Here is a 19,184-nt window from a genome sequence, read left to right as displayed (position 1 = left end):
TTTCAACTAGTGTTTTTAACTCTGCATCTAGTAGATTATTTATACCCATCTTGTTTAGTTCTCTTTCTGGGGTTTTGTTCTGTTCTTTCATTTGGGACATTTCGTTGCCTCCTTATTTTGGCAGCCTCCCTGTGTTTGTTCCCATGTATTACGTAGAGCTGCTATATCTCCCAGGCTTGGGAGAGTGGCCTAATGTAATGGGTATCCTATAGGGTCCTGTGGCACAGCCTCCCCGTTCACCTAACCTGGGCACTCCAGGTGTGCTTCCCCCTTGTGGGCTGTGTACTGGTACACCCTCCTGTTGTACTTGAGCCTTGATTACTGTTGGCACATCAATGGGAGGGATTTACCCCCAGGCCTATCAGCTGCAAGGATTGGCTGCAACCACCATGGAGGATCAGCAGTGCAGTGGCCCAACCCAAGGAGCAGGAATTACTTTCGAGGGGCTCTGATGCCCACGGAGTTCAACACTTGAGTGTGTCACTTGTGGAGGTGGTTGGGTGGTGCTTGGATGTGGTCTGAAGCTGTCCACCAGGTTCACTGGCTCTGGGGCCTCCCAGAAGGCGCAGGCCAAGGGTAGCCACCACCCAGGTTCCACCTGGGGCCCTCTGGTATGAGCTACAAAGTGACTGCAGAAGCCTGCTACTTTTCTGGGTTTGGAGGTGCCCAGGTGAGGCCACGCTGCACACCAAGGCTGGCTGCCACTTGTGCTGGCCCTGGGCACACTCAGAGGGCGGTACAGGGCATGCCAAGACCAGACGCTGCTTATTTGAGAAATTTTAGGAAAGTCAGAAGCATGAGCCAAGACAGGCCATTCACATGGAAAAACCACTGGAAACAGCTTGTGTGGGCCCAAAAGTTGGTGGGGCAGGGTCTCTCAGGAAATCACCAGGGCAGGACAAACAATGATAGTCAGGTTGATGGAGACTCTGATTTGACACCTGCCTGCCAGGTCTGTGGGGGAAGGGCTCAGAAAAGGCACTATGGCTTCTGCCAGCACTTCTATCTGGGAGAAAGCTGTCCCTCCAGCTCTCGCCCTGAAGCCAGACAATATAGTTACTCCCTGTATGTCCCTCGTGCCTTTCCAGCTGCTTCCCCAGTGTTGGAACTCAAAGGGAGCGAATCCAAGTAAATCCATGTTTAGATCCTTTAAGAGAAACTGCCTGGGACTCCAGCAGCCCTCTTTCTCACTCAGCCAACATCCCTGCTGCATTTTACAGCCAGAAGTTACGTGGGTCTCTCTTCCCAGCACTGGAACTCTGGGCTGGGACGTTCTGGTGTGGGGCTGGGACCCCTCGCTACTCTGGGTACCTGTGAAGCGGAGACATGCCTTCCAATTTTTATCCACCACACCTGGGTGTGGGACCCGCCTGTTCGGCCTCCACCCCTCCTACGAGTGTCCATGTGGCTTCTTCTTCAAATCCTTAGTAGTGGGACTGCCATTCAGCTAGATTTCAAGTAGTTCTGAATGATGGTTGTCCTGTGGTTTAATTGTATTTTTGATGTCTGGAGATGATGATTATCATAGCATTTTATTGATGAGTAAAATGAGGCTCTGAGAAATTAATTAACCAAACTCACCCTCCTGGCAAATGAGGACTCTAAATACAAACCCACCTCTGAGATGATAGTCCCACTACACTAGCCTGTCTAATCTCACAAGAGTCTGGTACTTAATAAATACTCCATTAGTAATGAATTAAGCCAAAGGAAAAAGCCTTGGCATTTTTGTGACTGTGGGATCTTCCTCATGGCATCCACTCTTGGGACTATAGGACGGTCAGTTGGGGCCTCAGGGAAGGACCAACTCCACCTGGACTGGGTCCAGCACGCAGGTGAGCACCTGGCCTTCTGCTCCTCCCACTCCTCTCCGCCCAGGAATCCCAGAGCTGGGGCGTTGAGGCCATGAAGAGAGTGTCTACAGCCTGAGAAGTGGGTGGGAGTGGAAAGGGGACAAGAACAGCATGTGCCTGCGGGAATTTGCTCCCTAAGGTCCCTGCAGTGATTGCGTTTGTGTCTGGCTTCCTATAAACAAAAGCAGAACAATGAGAGGAAGGAATACCAGGAGGCACCAGCACAAGCAGTCAGGAGAGGAAACTCGCTCCGTGTGCACGCCCGCAGGGCGGTTCCTGGCCACCGGTGGGGTGCAGCTGGGGTGCCGCCGGCCCGCAGGCACACGGCTGGCACATGCAGAGCTCTCCAAGGAGAAAAGAAAGTTGGGGAGGACGGATGCTGTTTTTCGTTTTTCTTTTTCTTTTCTTTTTCCTAGTAGCAAAGCGGGGAGTGGGGCGTTGGGGAGGGGGGCTGGCTCAAAAAGCAAGCATCACTGACACTTGGGGTAACCTTTCAAAGCGCTGCGCCTCCCATACTGAGTCCTTTTGCTGCTCCCACCACGGAAGGTGAAATTAAAATAAAACGGGGGGTGGGTACTGGAGGCCTGACAAACTCAGATGACGCCATCCGAATCCGGGGCGAAGGAAGGCACGGGAACAGGTAGAGAACGTGAAGGCAGAGCTTAAGCTCTTCGGCACCGGGTGATACACGCCAGCTCCGAGGGGGGCGCCCGCAGCTTCTCCCAGAACGCCCCGCCAGCCCCTCGCCCCGGCATTGGCACCTTGTCCTCACCCTCCGCCCGCCAGAGGGGAAGTCGTGCGCCGGAGCAGCCTTTTCGTCTGCCCGATCCCCAAGGGCGAAGATGCCCCAGGCTAGCTCCCTCGCTTGCCTTTTCCCTGCAGGTATGTGACACAGCACCTAACCCGAAGCTTTCCGCGTACCCATCACCTCCTGCCAGCGTCTCAGCATCCCAGGCGCCCGCTCCTCCCGCCACAGAGGACCCCAAGAGGGAGCTCGAAGCTCGGCGTCCCAAATGGGAAAGAGCTCGACGCCTCCAAAGTTTGTAAAAGTTTCCAAAGGGCAGGGATGGGGAACAGGGGGTGCTGACCTGAAGAATGGGGAGGATCACCTGTTGACGGAGGGAGGGAAAGTTAGCCTGGCCCCACCTTCCCGGGGCGCCCCGCTCCCCACTCTGGAACCGAGCCTCCCCTCCCCTCCTCTCCCCTCCCCGCCCCGCGCTCACCTTGAGCCCGCGGATCTCGCCCAGGTGCAGCTGCAGGCGGCGGTTCACCTCGCGGATGAGGTTGCTGTGGTCCAGCATCGCGCTCACCTTCTCGGCCTCGGCGCGCCGCAGGCTGCGGATCAGCTCCTCCTTGCTCCACTGCAGCAGCTCCTCGTCCGACACTTTGGACAGGTCCTCCACGGCCGCAGAGGGGCCGCCAGAGGCTGGGGGACAACTTTCCGCCGCCGCTCCGCTTCCGGCCGCCTTCGACATGGTATCCGCGCGGTGGCAGGTGCGAGTGGGTGGAAGAGGCAAAAGCGACACCCAAAGGCGCGGGCGCGGCGGGGCCGCCTCCGCCCACACCCTGTGCGCTCCGGAGAGTCAGCGGCACCGCCCGGGAGCCGCTGGGTTGGGGCGACGAGGTTCGCGCTGGGCGGCCATCCTACCTCGCCATCCCTGCGCGCGCGCCCGCGCACCCCCGGGGCCGGGCAGCCTCCCGCGCGCTGCTGCCGAGGCGCGTCCCAACTCCGCGCAAGTCCATGGTGAGGGGCGCTGAGGACCGGCGCCGCCGCGGTGGAACCTCCGGGACGGCGGGGGCGCAGAGGAGGGCGCCCCACCCCGGTTCCCCTGACCTCTCCTCCGCCCTAATTCGAGACTGTCGCCCCCCACACTGTGGCACACACACGCGTGAGCCTGTCTCTCCCTTGCCCCGTTGCAGCCCGCGGCTTCTCTCCTCTCCTCGTCGTGCAAGGGCGCGTCGGACCCCGCGGCACCTCCAGGGCTGCTCTCGGGACGCCGCCGCAGCTGCCCGAAGGCTTGGCGCGGCCGGCAGGCTGCGCTCCTCCCGTCGCCTTCGCTGCGCCCTCCGCCGCTCCTAGGCTGCTCGGGGAAGCCGTGGATTCGCAGAGTGGAGCCGTGGGGGAATGGGGTGGGGGGAGGTTGGGGGTGGTCTGGACCGGCAGGAGGAGGAGCCTGGAACCGGGGCCCTCGCAGCCGGTCGCCCCTCCCGCGCCGGCCGGACGCTGCCGCGGCTCTACGGCATCCCGGGCCCTGGAGGCGCGCCCCCCGCTATCCCGCCTGGGAAGGTCGGGGGCGCGGCTCCTCCTGCGCTGGGACGCGGGTGGAAGGGAAAGGGGGCGGGGCGGGGGGGGAGAGGAGGGGGAAGTGCGTCCGGCTTTGGGAGGCTCGCGCGCGCCACCGTGTGGCCAAAGAGGCTCCCTCCGCACAGCAGGCAGGGGGAACAGCTGCTGACCTAAAGGGGAGAAGCTTGGTATTTGGAGGCATTGGGATTCAGGAAAGATGGGTAGCAGGGCCTGAGGGGTAACCGTCTGTTTGTACTTTGGAGAATGAAAGAAGAAATCGGTGGGGGAAGGAGGGGGTGGGGAGTTTTTGGGGAAGGAACGTTTTTAAAAATCCTCCTGCTCTGAAAAGGGGAAAGAGAGGCCTCGGGGCACTGCTCCTTAGACACCACCCACCCCCAGGCCTTTGTCTTTTCTAAAAGCCCACGACTTTGCTAAGAAGCTTCAGGGGAAGGAACTGGATCTTTTACATTTTTATGTGAAAAACATCAAAGCCTTAAAGGGGAAAATAAAATACCTTCATCTCCTACTTCCCCGAGGCCTAGATTTTAAGGTCAGGTCACCTCCCCTCTGAGCGAAGCATGGTCCCTTAGGCAAGCTGAAATGCCAGCCAAGGAGATTTCCATTTTCCTCTGTGCTGCAGGCTGCCCTTACTTACCAGTTCAGCTTATTATGATGGTAATTTCTACTAGGGGGGCCCCAGGTCCCTGGGTTCTATCTTTGGGCTAAGAGAGTCCCTTCCACCCTCCCCATTCAACCCGCTTGTGAAGTTGTATGGAAACATCTCTGAGCTGAAAACGTTTCTTGGATTCAGTCTAGTAGGTGAGTGCTCTCCTCCCCAGGATGGAGACAGAGCCAGAAAACTGCAAGGACTCACCCCACGGAGCATCACGGAACCAAGGTGCCGAGGGAATCATCTCCACCTGGATGCGCATTGAAATTCGAGTCCCTCCACCAGCTAGTCAGTGTGTCCCCTGACAAAGCAGCCACTCGAACTTCTGAGACCTGGTTCCTGGAGAGCAAGGGAAGCTGGTGCTGCCCTCTGACCCAGATAGCCTTAAAGATCCCCTCAGCCTGCCTAAACTTTAGACGGGTTTCTTCCTGGCTCTAGGTCCCTGCTCACCCTTTCCTTACAGCAATTACTTTAGAAAACTCCCTTGTAAATTATTCCTCTGCTCTTGAGATGTACATCTCCCAGCTTCTCACCAGGTTTACCACCCAGGAGGTTTACCTCAAAGGACAGGGAAACCATCAAGGAAGATAGGGCCGCCATATCCCAGTCCGCCTGGGAGGGTAGAAGCCTAACTTCTAGGAATGCTGTTTAGCAAACACAGATGGTCTGAACACATTGGCCAACTCCTCCTGCTCCCAATGTCATCCAGTCCTTTCCCAATAGCTCATCTCAGGGCTTAAGAACCCGCTTGCTTTTTTATGTCAGTACAGTTAAATTCTCTCTCTCTCTCTCCCTCTCTCTCTCTCTCTCTCTCTGTCCCCCATTGCAGTTTTCTTGAATAAAGTCTTCCTTTCCTGTTTAACTATGTCCAGTGCAGTATTTCTTCGACACCTCCCTTTCTCTCATATACACAAAAGGCTCTCAACACAGTTCCTAAGATCACTTTTGGCACAGGGAGGGAAAATACAAGTCAGAAAAATTTGAGCTCCCATCCCTGTCACTTGTTAGTTCTTCTCTTTGAACAAATCATCTAACCTCAGGCAGCTAATGAGATAATGTACAGGAGGTGCTTATCAAGTTAACGTAGAAATGCAACTTTATCATCCCTGATATACATTTGGGTAGCTCCTTATCTGGAAATGGCAAGGCCTACATCTGTGTTTTTGTTGTTTTTCTCCATCACAGGTTTGTTCCTCAAGAGTCCTATTCTAAAACAAAACAGTCAGCCCCCCTTTGCTGCTAACTCTCTTAGATGACTTAACACCTACATAGACATCCTAAGGTAGATAGGTGGCTGAGCGGAGCATTTGGACTTGTGTTGGGAGGACAAGGAAGAAAGAAACTGAAGGAAAATTTCTCCACAAATTTATATAACCAGCAGCTGCTTACTGTTGGACTAGATCACCTTAATGAGGTTTTAATGTTTTGAAGGGGAACAAGGTTTGCCTTTTGGGATATTGCTTTTAAGCTGTTTATTAAGAAACAAAAGACTCATTGTTAAAAAAAACAACAACAAAAAACACTCAAAGGACCTTTGACTACCCCCCTCCTTTCCTGCCCAAGAGAGTCTGTTAGAAAAACTAGGATGTTCCCTTAGCCTAATTTGAATTGTAAGAGGGCTTTAGGCAGGGGCCTGTGACCTAGATATCCCTATGTCCCATTGTTTCTGAGTTGCCTAGCAAGAATTTGTCTGCCATGTATGTTCCACTTTTTAAATATATATATATATTTATTGATTTTAGAGATGAAGGGAGAGGGAGAGAGATATAGAAACATCAATGTTAAAAATCAATGATTGGCTGCCTCCTGCATGCCCCCTACTGGGGATTGAGCCTGCAACCAAGGCACGTGCCCTTGACCAGAATTGAACCCGGGACCCTTTACTCCGCAGGCCGACGCTCTATCTGCTGAGCCAAACCAGCACTTTTCCTCATCTACCTGTAAATTGCTCATTCTCAGTTCTGAAATTTAGGACCCCTATTCCCCACTCTTTTCTCCTTTGTCCAAAATGTCATATACACTGAGTGGCCAGATTATTATGATCTCTGAATGCATAATAATCTGGCCACTCAGTATATATCCTATGTAATAAAAGGCTAATATGCAAATTGTCCCCTCGATGAGGAGTTCGACCAGCAGGCAGGCTGGCCAACTGCCCATGTCCCCTCCCCCTGGCCAGGCTGGCCAGACCCCACCCATGCATGAATTCATGCACTGGGCCTCTAACACACACACACACACACACACACACACACACACACACACACACACACACACACACACACACACACACTGAGTGGCCAGATTATTATGCGTTCAGAGATCATAATAATCTGGCCACTCAGTGTATATTAAATGTTGCCTCACTGCCTTTGGAATTTTCATGCATATATAAATTTGCCATGTCCATATATTAAAAATTTATTTTCTCCTGTTAATCTGTCTGTTAATTTGACTATTAGCCCAACTAAAAGAACTTAAAAGATAGGAGGAAAAATGTTAATTTACTTTAGTCCCTACAGTTTCTAATTTTGGTCATTGATCGGGATAATTATTAAATGAATAATGTGTCTTCATGTTGGTAAGGTCATGTGTGGTGACAGGAACTTTACTTGGCGATTAAAAACAGACACAAAACAGCCTGGCTGATGTGGCTCAGTGGTTGAGTGTCGACCTATGAACCAGGAGGTCACAGTTCGATTCCTGGTCAGGGCAAATGCCCCAATTCTGGGCTCGATCCCTAGTAGGGGGTGTGCAGGAGGCAGCTAATCATCATTCTATCATTGATGTTTCTCCCTCTCTGAAATAAATAAAAATATATATATTTTTAAAAATAGTCACTTAAAAGAGGGCATTTATTTTCTCTCACATAACCAATCTTCTAACGCGGGCCATGGCGGGCTGGTGTGGTATCTTTATGATGTCATCAAAGACAGGCCCCTTTTCTCCGCTCAGCCATCTTTAGCATAGCGGCCTCCGAGCCACAGAATACCTGCTGGAGCTCCAGGCATCCATCTGCACTTGAGGCAGAGAAAAGATAGGAGCAAATGATAAAAAAGCACATGTCCCAATGAAAAGTTTTTCTGGTAATACAACCTAGTGAATCTCATTTATATCCAGGGTTTGCCATTTATATCCAGGGTTTCCCTTCCAGCTGCAAGGGAAGCTAGGTGAAAAAATGTTTAATTAAGCACATTAATGACAAGTAAAATCAGAGTTGTTTTGATAAAAATAAGAAAACAGATATTGGATAGGCAACTGCGCACCTGAGCAATGGACTCTGTATAGTAAATGGGGGTATCTAAAAACCAGCCACAAATGACTAAGTCATTAAGTCCTGGTGGTTTTATCGCACATGTTATTCTGAAATAACTGTTCCATTGCAGCTCACTATTTCCCAGCCCACAGTCTTACTAGGTCTCACCTGAACCTCACAACTCTAGCATCTCGTCTCTCAAATCTGCTTTCCACACAACTACGCAAGTGAACTAATACAAAAGTCAAGTCCAGCTGCTTCACCCCTAAGAATCACTGCTCATCATTCTTCACAAACTTCCCTGTATAACCCATACCACTCTGGCATGTGACTTTGTAGAAGCTCCCACTAAGGGGCCCAGTGAACTCCCTTCCCTAATGACACTGTGCTTGGCCTTGGGACTTGCTTTGCTAATGGAATGTTGGTGTGTTCTCTCTCTGATGAGGCCTCCAGAGACATCTGTCTGCTCACCCTCCTGTACTTCACGCTTCACTGGGAGAAGAGCTAACCCTGGTGGCTGCTGTTCCTTCAGCCTGTGCCCCATCCAGGGTCACCTCGGGCAACCTGAAGTGTAACCACCCTCCCCTCACAGACCACATGTGCCTGGTGACTACCATACTAGACATCACAGCTCTGTGTGATGGGGGAAGGGAGTGGGAGAATGAGGGTGCCACCTGAATGACTTCCCAGAAGATATCCATGTGCTAACCCCTGGAATCTGTGACTGTTACCTTATATGGCAATGGAGGGCTCTGCAGAGGTGTTTACATTAAGCATCATGAGATAGAACAATCACCCTACCTCATCCCAATGGGCCTTAGATGCAATCACACCTATTCTCATAGGAGGGAGCTGCGGAGCTTCCACAGACAGAGGAGAAGGAGATGTAACCACAGAGGCAGGGATTGGAATGCTGAGGCCACAGGAAATGCTGGCAGCCACTAGGAACGGGTTCTCCTTCAAGCCTTTGAGGAAGCACAGCCCTTCTAACACCTTGGTTTCAGTCCGGTATGACTCGCTTCAGATTTCTGGCCTCCAGTGAGAAAATAAATTCCTGTTGTTTTAAGCCACTAACTTTGTGGCCACCATCGGAAACCGATACAGCACCATTTATATATAACAAAGCACTTATTTTTTTATCTGTATTGTTGTAGTTATCACAGTCTTTCTTCTTTTATAGCTAGTTGGATACCTATTGATTTTTTTCTTTCTGGAGGGCAGGAACCTGTCATTCATCAGTGAACCCTCCACCACGCCCAGCAAGTGTTTGCTGTAGGAGCACAGCCAAGACTGTTCCGGTGCATCTGAAGCTCAGCCTCTGGGGCGCCCAGGTTCTGGTGTGAACTCAGGAAAAGCATGAAATAAAAAGGCCACCTCCTGAAGGGATGGCTAAATGGGAAAGCAGCAGATCACAAACATCCCAGAAGTCCACGTTAGTGCTGCCTGGCCTGGTCTCACTTGAAGTGTCTTTGAGAAGCCGAAGCCCCAGGGGTTAAGGAAGGAAGAAAGTGCTAAAAGCAGGCACTGCCTAGCAGGTCTGAGCTGTGAAACAGACTCCAGTGGAACTGGCCCACCCCTGCCCCGTGCAGACCCACCAGGATCTGGAAGTTTCCAGTCCCTTTGCTAAGCTGCCTGACATAGTTAAGCGTCTCACAAGTGAAAATGCCTCTTCACACATTTGCTCATTAAGATTGCTTTTCACCTAACACAAAAATCAGCTGCCCTGAGGGTGTGCAAGTTTGATTAGGAAGACTGCTCTTCAGCAGACAAACAATCTCCTGGCAGCATTAATATCTCCTGGGATTTGGGCTTATAATATGCCCCCATATAATTAAAAATGATAAATGACAGCAGAAGTTGAGCCACACTCATTGTCCTTCCGAATGGAATCTTCCAAAGCACCATATCACACTGTGACTGGATAAGAACTATCATGGGCGAGCCTGCTGAGTCCCAGGCCCAGGCCAGACTCACCTAGTGAACATGGACTGTCATCCTGAGAATCACCTTCACCAGAAGAAACAGGCAGAGTCTGAGGACTGGGCATGGGGCTCTCAGCCCCCAACCTTCTAGGCAGCCTTCAAAGGGGAGCGCAAGGGTCTCCAGTGATGTGTTCTTTTGGCATTAGCCTTGGAGCAAGCAGGGTCTGAAGGTGACAGAAAGGGAGTCTTTTCCCTTGGTTACCTGGGGGAGAATCTCTAATTTCAGAATAATTTGCAAAGAAGGGAGCTGTGAATTGTTTATTTGGTTTGCCTGGTAGCATCTACAGAAGTTGCTAGAGCAGGCACAGAAATAGTCACATGATCTCTCTGCCTAAGCACCTCTATGCTGCTGGGTAATTCCTACCCTGCAGGTCTCCCTGCCTCCTGCCACTGCCCCAGGGACACCATCACTCATCAGGTCGACCTACCTCTTCATTGTGAGTTCATCATCTTGTTTCCTTCATAGCACCTAGCATTTGTGATTATTTTTATTTTGTTTACTTTCCACTTTCAGCTGGGAAAGGCATGGAGGGAGGAGCTGTGTTTGTCTTATGCCTGACCCACAGTAGGTACTCAGTAACTCTTTTAGTGACTGGATAAATTGAAGGTGTTTAATATTTGCTCACCAGCACAGCAAACTCCTAGCCACTCTGCTTTATAACAACACAAATCCCCCCACAGGAATGCCGATTCAATTGGTTTGGGGTGAGGCCCCTAGAAATGTGTATTTGAAGGCTGCATCTTGGCTGATTCTGATGTAATCAGTCAGTAGAACAGCATGTGGGCCCCTGTCCCTGGCTGCCTCACACAATGTTTATTTGTTCTCTTTGCAGTGACAGTCATGGCAACAACCTCATTTATGCATTAATTCCTGGGTCTTTGGGAAGCCTGAGATATCCTTTGAATTCTATTTGCACATCCATGAGAAGCCATGAATAAGCTCATAGGACTAATGTTACCTCCTATATATCATGAGTTAACATTCCCCAGCAAGAAGGAGAGACAAAGACCACCACAGTCTTGGGGGAAATATTCAGCATAACTGTGAAATTCCACTTTTATGGAAACATTCCAAGTTCCTTGGAATCACAAGACTTAAAAATGGCATCTTTGGGGGCCTTGCAAAAGGACCAAAAGCTAGGCCACAGAACGTTGGCCAAACAAGCTCAAAGCAGGTTTAAATGCTCTTTTTAGCAATAGGTGGGGAATGAGACTGGAAATAGTAGCAATAGGTAGTAGAGGCCACAGTCATAGTGGTGGCATCAAAAGAAAGAGCAGGAAAGGGATTGAGGTCCTGAAATATTAACTTTACTATGGGTGTTTACTATTCATTGTGTGGTTTATGGACCAGCAGCCTTAGTTTCACCAAAGACCTGGCTGGAAATTCGGGATCTCTCTCCCCACTCCAGCACTACTGCATGGGAATCTGCCTTTTGATAAGATCTCCAGGTGATTAATAAGAGCATCAAAGTTTACAAAGCACTGACCTAAACCAATGGCAAGGTTTGGTGAATCATAGAACATTCCTTAAAATTTAGGAATTCCTCAGCCTGCAGGACATTCCACTGTGGACTTACTCAAGCCTCACTGATGTCTAAGGGTAGTGTGACTAGGGAGATAGTGCCTACCACCCCTTTATTCCTGATGCCTCCTGTCCTTAAGGAGGATGTCAGCCCACCGGAGCCAAAGAGTCTTCACTAACCTCCTTCCTGTTGCTCACAGGGTGCAGCCTTATGAACTAGAATTGGATTGTTGATAAGCAATGACATCAGCTAAACATAATTCTGAAGGGTTGAGATCTGCTTCTACCATTGTCTCCTAAACATTCTTGACCTAGAACTTCAGCTAACCATTCTAGGAGGATGTGTGAATATAAAGATCACAAGAGTTTAGAAAATGATTTAGGACTCTGTTATGACTGATCATAAGTATAACGTGACATTCCTCAGAGGGGGTCCTTCCAGAGTTGGAGCTGTGGATGACTGTGTTGCTTTAATTGGCATTAAATGCCCAGAGGAAAGGTTATGTAAAAGTGTAAGAACTCATGAAACCAATTTGGGTAGCTGCTGAAAAACAAAACATGGGTTCTCTGGTTCACTGACTTCCACCTTCTCCCTATGGTACAAGGAACTCTCTAGTGCATCATAAAATCACTGCTATTTTTTCACCATCCAGCTGTGGGTGAGCAGCAACAATAATTTTCATTTTGAGGACAATGTGTCAGGTACTGCAAATATTATCTCACAGTTACTCTCTACTGCAGTGATCTGTGTGATACCGAGTATGTGCAGTCTGAGTTCTTTTTTAGAAAATTGATGAACAAAATAGCCCTGAGATACGTGCATGTGAGAGCGCACATTTGTATATGTGTGGATTCTTGCCTTTACAGTTCTTAGAAAAGACTTTGGATGGTGAGAGTAGAGAACTGAACTAAAATATGTAATTACAACCTAAATAAACATGGTTGTTTTCTCAGTGGGGAAAAAAAGTCTGTTCTAGTGTCTGTCCTTTAAGGAAATTATGCTCTGATCATACTATTCTACTTTTTCTAAGAAATGAAATGCTTAGAAAGAATGTACTAATGTTCTAAGTGTTCTGTCAGCCCTGTGAGGAAGGCTGAAAGGAGCCCAGGAGCCCAAACAGAAGCTCAACCAGAGAACAAACCCTCCCTCTAGCCAGCCCCCCCATCTGCCCCCCAGGCCCCAGGGATGCCCAAGTGTCCCTCTGCAGCTCTGTTTCTGTGCCTTTAAAATAAGAATGATAACCACCAGTTATACCTCTTTGTATTAAAACATTGAAGGGAATATGTTTTAAAAAGCACACATTGCCCTACCAAAAGACAATGTTTGGGTATTTTTTTCTGGATATCACTCATCACTATCTACACTGATAAAATAGTAAGATGCAAATTGACTGTACCTTCACAATGCCCACCAGCCAATCAGGAGTGAGTATGCATATTAACCCAACAAAGATGGTGGGTTAATTTGCATATGCAGGTTCCAAGCAGCCGGGAGCAGGGCGGGCCTCTGGGCAGCATGGGAAGGGGGAAAGGCAGCTCCAGGCCGGAGCCAAAAGGTGGGAAGGAAGGAAGGCCCATTCTTGCACAAATCTTCATGCATCGGGCCTCTAGTTTTACTATATTTCTCTCCAACCAGCAAAGGCATTCTCGGGGATCACCAGGAATTTAGCAGAGGAACTAAATTGTTTCTATCCCTCTGGAGTTGTAAAATCACCCATATTATAAGGCTCGTGCTTAGACACGGAGTTTTAAACCACAACCAAACTCTAAGCTACGTGGGAGTGGAGGGGGGACATAATTTTTTAAATTATATGTATCAGCCCCATTCCTACCTCTTCACACCCAACTCTACACACATTTCCAGGGGCTTAGTTAGCCTAGAGAGAAAATTTGTGTGAATTAGCAAAAGGCACCTCTTCCTTGGGTGGAGTGTCAAGTGCTGTATTAGTGTATCCCTTTAGAAGGCAGTAGCTCCCATAGTTAAGGAGGCTGAGAAGTCCCAAGAGCTGCAGTCCACAAGCTGGAGATGCAGGAGAACCAGGGGTGCTGCTCCAGTCTGAGTCCCAGGACTGAGAACCAGGAGAGTTGACGGTATAAGTCCCAATCAGATTCCAAAGGCAAAACACCACTGTCCCACCTGGAAGCCAGTCAGGAGGAGAGAAATTCTCCCTTGCTTGTTTTATTTGTTTGTTTGTTTGTTTGTTTGTTTATTCGGGTCTTTAATTGATTAGATGAAGCCCACCCACATTCAAGAGGGCAATCTGCTTTACTCAGTCTACTGATTCAAATATTAATCTATCCAGAAACTCTCTCACAGACATACCCAGCATAATTCATGGCCAGGTATCTGGGCACTCCATGGCCCAATCAAGTGGACACATAAAATTAACCATCACAAGTAGATGCATGGTAGCCCACAAGCTGCATTCCAGCCCCCACCTGTCACTCAACTGGGTGTCCTAGGGTAGAACACTGTCAACACAAGCACACACAGTGGCCCTGCTCACCACCATGTTAACAACTGATCTCAGAAATGGCCTCTTCTCTTCTCCAGAATCAGAGACCTGGAGTCTTGCCTTTGGCTCCCTCAATCCACTGTAGCTTCTAAACTGATTATAGCTTAGGCCCCGTATACTACTCCAATAAAGAGTATTTCACAGTTTATTCAAATGAAACCTTTTAATCCTTCACTGGGGCCATCCAGGCAAGCATCTGAGTTGTGTGACTTACATAGGTCAAGGGTACAATGTTGAGCCCTTTCTTTCAGTGAGGGAAGTACAGCTTTCCCCTGGATTGGCATGGCAGGTCAGTGCAACACCTCCAATTCCCACTCAGTGAGGAATAAGAGGACAGAGAAAATCAAAAAAAGGAGAACAACAGGAAGAAGTCAAAAAGCAAAACGAGTCCACAAAGTAAGACATCATATAAACAAACAGGGAGATAAACAGGAATAGCAACTGACAAAGCATTTTGTGAGCTCTGCATCTCAAAAATGACACTCGTGGAGCATACGGAGTGAATCACTGTTTGCCAGCCATGGACAGGATGCTGTCAAGTTCAACACATGTGCAACAATTGGGAGTGGAATGTGAGGCACCTGCCATAGGGCTGACATCAGTCACTTTAAAAAGAAGAGGGGTGGCATCTAAAATTATCCCATATATTGTATTCACACATGCAATGTATAAATGTTTCACAAAGCAAAGGGTTGGGATAAACAGAAGTTCTAAGTGAGTAAAAAAAAAAAAAAAGGTTTAGATGTTGTTGGCTAAGAAATATAAACAATGCAACCAAGGAAAGCTGGGAAATACTGTTCTTGCTACACTAACCGATTTAGAAACCAAACATGGCTTTGATGTGGAAATGCATTTTTTTTTAATGCTGGAAGAATAAGCATAAATTGCCTTGCCTTAAAATATACTTTCAGTGTTCATCCCCAGGATCTGAAAACCAAGAAATGAATCTGAAACTCAAGGAGGCAGAAGCTTTGAGAATGGTGGTTTCAGGTGATTTTTCATACAGAGTGTGAAATGCTGACATTTTTGACTGCCAAATGGATAGCTCTCACATGGAAACACGTTTGCTGCTAGATCAACAGCTAATCTTGTAGAAACTCAGCTTAATCATAGTAATTGGGAAACCCAATTCCAGGCCGGCCCACCCACCAGAAATCAGGGAACAGTCTCCCAAATGTCCTTAGTATTTGAGTCTTACAGAACCTGGGCCTTGATCTCCTAGGTAAAGAGTGTCACCATCCCTGTCATTCTCACCAATCCAGTATCCTTGCCAGCGTACCGTGGCGAAATCTCCCTTCATCAACACTTGCATGTCCAATAAGCATCTCAAACCTAGCCCATCCAAACCTGAACTTCTGATAGTCTCCCCAAATTGCTCTTCCCATCTCAACAAATAGCAGCTCCGTTCTCCCAGTTACACTGGTCTAAATCCATGGAGTCATCTTGACTTTTTCCTCTCATACTCGTCACCTAATGATCTTTCATTCTATTGGATCTATTGGGTCTGCCTTCAAAATATACCTAGAATTTGACTGCCTTGTACCACTTCTATTGTTGCCACCCTAATTCAAGCCACCACCATCCCCTGCCTGGACTAGGGGCTGTGTAGAGAGCTCCTCTCCCCTCCTCCCCCATCCTGTCAGTCTACACTGGGAGGGGGTTTGGAAGTGTTGGAAAGGGGATTACATATTAAGTAATATGGCCCTGCCTCTTCCCTTTGCTACCCTGGGTCTATTCTCAATTAGGTTAAATATAAATCAGATCATGTCACTCTAACATGTAAAACTCTCCAATGGCCCCCATGTCACTCAAAATGGGATCCAAAATCCTTACAATGACCTTAAGACCTTACATAATTTGTTCTCCCCCACCTCCAGGCAGCTGTGTGGCCTCAACTCTATTACTTTCTCTTTTGTTCACTCTGCTTCAGCCACACTGACTTTGTCCTGCTTCCTTTAACCCACCAAACTGTCTCTCCTTAAGGTGTTTGCACTTGCTGCTACCTCTGTTCAGAATACTCCTGTCCTAGGTGCCTCAACTCCCTCACTTCTTTCAGGCTTTCAGGTCTCAACTTAAACATCTCTCTAAGGGCTTCCTGACCATATTACTTAATATGTAATCCCCTCGCCAACACTTCCAAACCCCCTCCCAGTATAGGCTGACAGGATTGAGGGGGGGTGGGGGGGGGAGGGGAGGGCGGGCTCTCTACACAGTCCCAAGGCTAATGTTTTGGCATCATGTAGCCACACAATCTGAAACATGTGACCTAGGTTGCCAGAGAAGGGAAAAGAGAGCTCACGGAAAAGAAAGCTCGGAGGTGGCACCCTGACTCTTACCTGCCTGGACATATAAATGGCACATGTCTATTTCATGCATATTTAATTAGCTTCAACTAGTCAGTTTCACCTAATTGAAAAAGGACTAGAGAGTGCAGAATTCTTTTTTTTTATTTTTCATGCTCTATTATCTTTCATTAACTACAGAATCTTCAATAATGTCACCTAGAGCTCATTTCACCCACTGTTCTGTTTGGCTGTCAATCTCTTTCTCTCTTCAGCAATGAGAGGTGGATACCCTTCCCATGAGGAAGGGTTTCCATGTTTGTTTGTTTGTTGTTGTTTTTTGCCTTTGCTAATGACAAAAATGTTGGAGAGCTGGGTGGCAAAGCTGTTGCCATTGGCATCTTTCACATGAACTATACCAAAAGACCCAGGGTGTCTCTCTCTGTTGGTGATCATGCCAGTTCTTCCCAGATTAGCACCTCCAGTCACCATACACAGGTTACCAGTATCAAACTTGATGAAATCAGTAATTTTGCCAGTCTTCAATTCAACCTGAATGGTGTCATTCACCTTCATGAAGGGTATCCGTGTAGTGGATGGTGTGAGCATCATGGCTTACCAGACGAGGGATTCCTTTTGTGCCCACAAAGATCTTTCTCACTATGTACAGCTTATACTTGGCCTCCCCTGATGTGATACAATGAGCAGCAAGGCAACTGTTGGTATCATAGATCAGACCGAAATTCTCTCCTCTCTTGTCAATGCTGATGACATCCATAAAACTGGCAGGGTAGGTTATATTGGTAGGGACCTTGCCATCAATCTTTTTATTTTTTACTAGAGGCCCGGTGCATGAAATTCGTGCACAGGGGGGTAGGGTGTCCCTCAGCCCAGCCTGTACCCTCTCCAATCTGGGACCCCTCGAGGGATGTCCGACTGCCGGACATCCCTCTCACAATCCAGGACTGCTGGCTCCCAACTGCTCGCCTGCCTGCCTTCCTCATTGCCCCTAACCACTCCCCTGACAGCTTGATTGATGCCTAACTGCTCTCCTGCCAACCTGTTTGCCCCTAACTACCCTCCCCTGAAGGCCTGGTCCCCCCAACTGCTCTTCCCTGCAGGCCTGGTTGCCCCCAACTTCCCTCCACTGCTGGCTTGATCACCCCCAACTGCCCTCCCTTGCAGGCCTGGTCCCTCCCAACTGCCCTCCCCTGCTGGCCATCTTGTGGTGGCCATCTTGTGTCCACATGGGGGCAGGATCTTTGACCACATGGGGGCAGCCATCTTGTGTGTTGGAGTGATGGTCTATCTGCATATCACTCTTTTATTAGATAGGATAGAGGCCTGGTGCACAGGTGGGGGCTGGCTGGTTTGCCCTGAAGAATGTCCTGGATCAGGGTGGGAGTTCCCTTGGGGTGTGGAGCAGCCTGGGCGAGGGGACTGTGGTGGTTTGCAGACCGGCCACGCCCCCTGGCAACCCAAGCGGAGGCCCTGGTATCTGGGGTTTATTTATCTTCTACAATTGAAACTTTGTAGCCTGGAGCGGAGCCAAGCCTTCTGCTTGCTCCGTGGCAGCAGCCATTTCTGTTGAGGTTTATGTATCTTCTATAATTGAAACATTGTAGCCTTAAGCAGAGGCCTGGGCCGGCCAGGGTGTGCAGAAAGCTTGGCTTCCTCCATTGCCGGGGGCAACCCTAGCCTCCTGCTCTTTCCAGCTCCCTGGCTGCAGCCACTTCTGTTTGAATTTATGTATCTTCTATCATTGAAACTTTGTAGCCTTGAGTGGAGGCCTAGGCTGGCAAGGGCAGGCGGAAAGCTTTGCTTCCTCCATTGCCAGGGAAACCCAAGCCTCCCTCCTGCTCTCTGTGGCCGTAGCCATCTTGGTTGGGTTTATTTGCATATTCGCTCCTGATTGGCTGGCGGGCATGGCTGGTGGACGTGGTGAAATGATGGTTAATTTGCATATTACTCTTTTATTAGATAGGATTTTAATTTATTAATTTGAGAGAGAGAGGAGAGAGGGGTGGGGGGAGAAACATCAATTTGTTGTTCCATTCATTTATGCATTCATAGTTGCTTCCTGTATGTGTCCTGACCAGGGATCGAACCCACAACCTCGTTGTATCAGGATGATGCTCTAACCCACTGAGCGGCCCAGCCAGGGCACCATCAATCTTGATAAACCTGCTGCATGCAGATCGTCTTCACTTCCTCTGCTGTTAGGGCATCATTATGTCTGTTCCTTAGGAAAATGATGAGAGGGAGGCGTTCTTTCATTGTGCCGGGATCAGTAGATGGATGAGGAGCAAGCACACTGGCCAGTTTATCCAGTATCCAAGCTTTTAAGCTGCTACAAGCCTCAGGTGCTTCTTGGGCCCAGGAGTCATGGTGGCGCCAGGGCGGAAAGAGAATGTGTTTCCGGTGCGCCCAGAAAAAAGGGTCAGAGGCTGCAGAGCGACCTCGGAGGTTCCGCCCCGGAAGTGTGTATTCTAAATGCTAGGAAGGAAAGGACAAGGCACGTGAATTTTGTATGCAGGACTACAAGTTGTTTCCTTGGAAATCCCTCACTGCTTGGGCAATAGGGATCCTTGTCTCCTTATCTTATTGCTTGAGATTAATACTTGATTTCTTTTCATTTATCCATTCAACATATATATATATGTGTGTGTGTGTGTGTGTGTGTGTGTATATATATATATATATATATATATATATATATATATATATTTATCTTCTATATATATATATATCTTCTATATATATATATTTAGTGGCTCCTAGATGTCAGACATTGTGACAAATTCAAGATATAAGGCACG

At 48.7% G+C, this 19,184-nt stretch overlaps 1 protein-coding gene and 1 pseudogene across 3 annotated transcripts in view; both read right to left on the bottom strand.

The window, feature by feature from the left end:
* The window catches only part of CCDC85A (coiled-coil domain containing 85A), a 194,271-nt gene extending 190,910 nt beyond the window's left edge, over nt 1-3,361 (bottom strand). For all 3 annotated transcript variants that reach the window (XM_054728153.1, XM_028139889.2, XM_028139890.2), the window contains exon 1: nt 3,077-3,361. In XM_054728153.1, the coding sequence (XP_054584128.1) occupies nt 3,077-3,328 (252 nt within the window). In that variant the 5' untranslated portion in view covers nt 3,329-3,361. The remainder of the gene's footprint in view (nt 1-3,076) is intronic.
* A 13,235-nt stretch (nt 3,362-16,596) lies between these two features.
* LOC103305638 (40S ribosomal protein S4-like) lies at nt 16,597-18,752 on the bottom strand (annotated as a pseudogene).
* Nucleotides 18,753-19,184: the final 432 nt, after the last annotated feature.

The sequence above is a fragment of the Eptesicus fuscus genome, chromosome 16 (genome assembly GCF_027574615.1).
Source record: "Eptesicus fuscus isolate TK198812 chromosome 16, DD_ASM_mEF_20220401, whole genome shotgun sequence".
Classification (NCBI taxonomy): Eukaryota; Metazoa; Chordata; class Mammalia; order Chiroptera; family Vespertilionidae; genus Eptesicus; species Eptesicus fuscus.
Note: the sequence above shows the minus strand (reverse complement) of the source record. Positions and strands in the feature narration are given on the sequence as shown.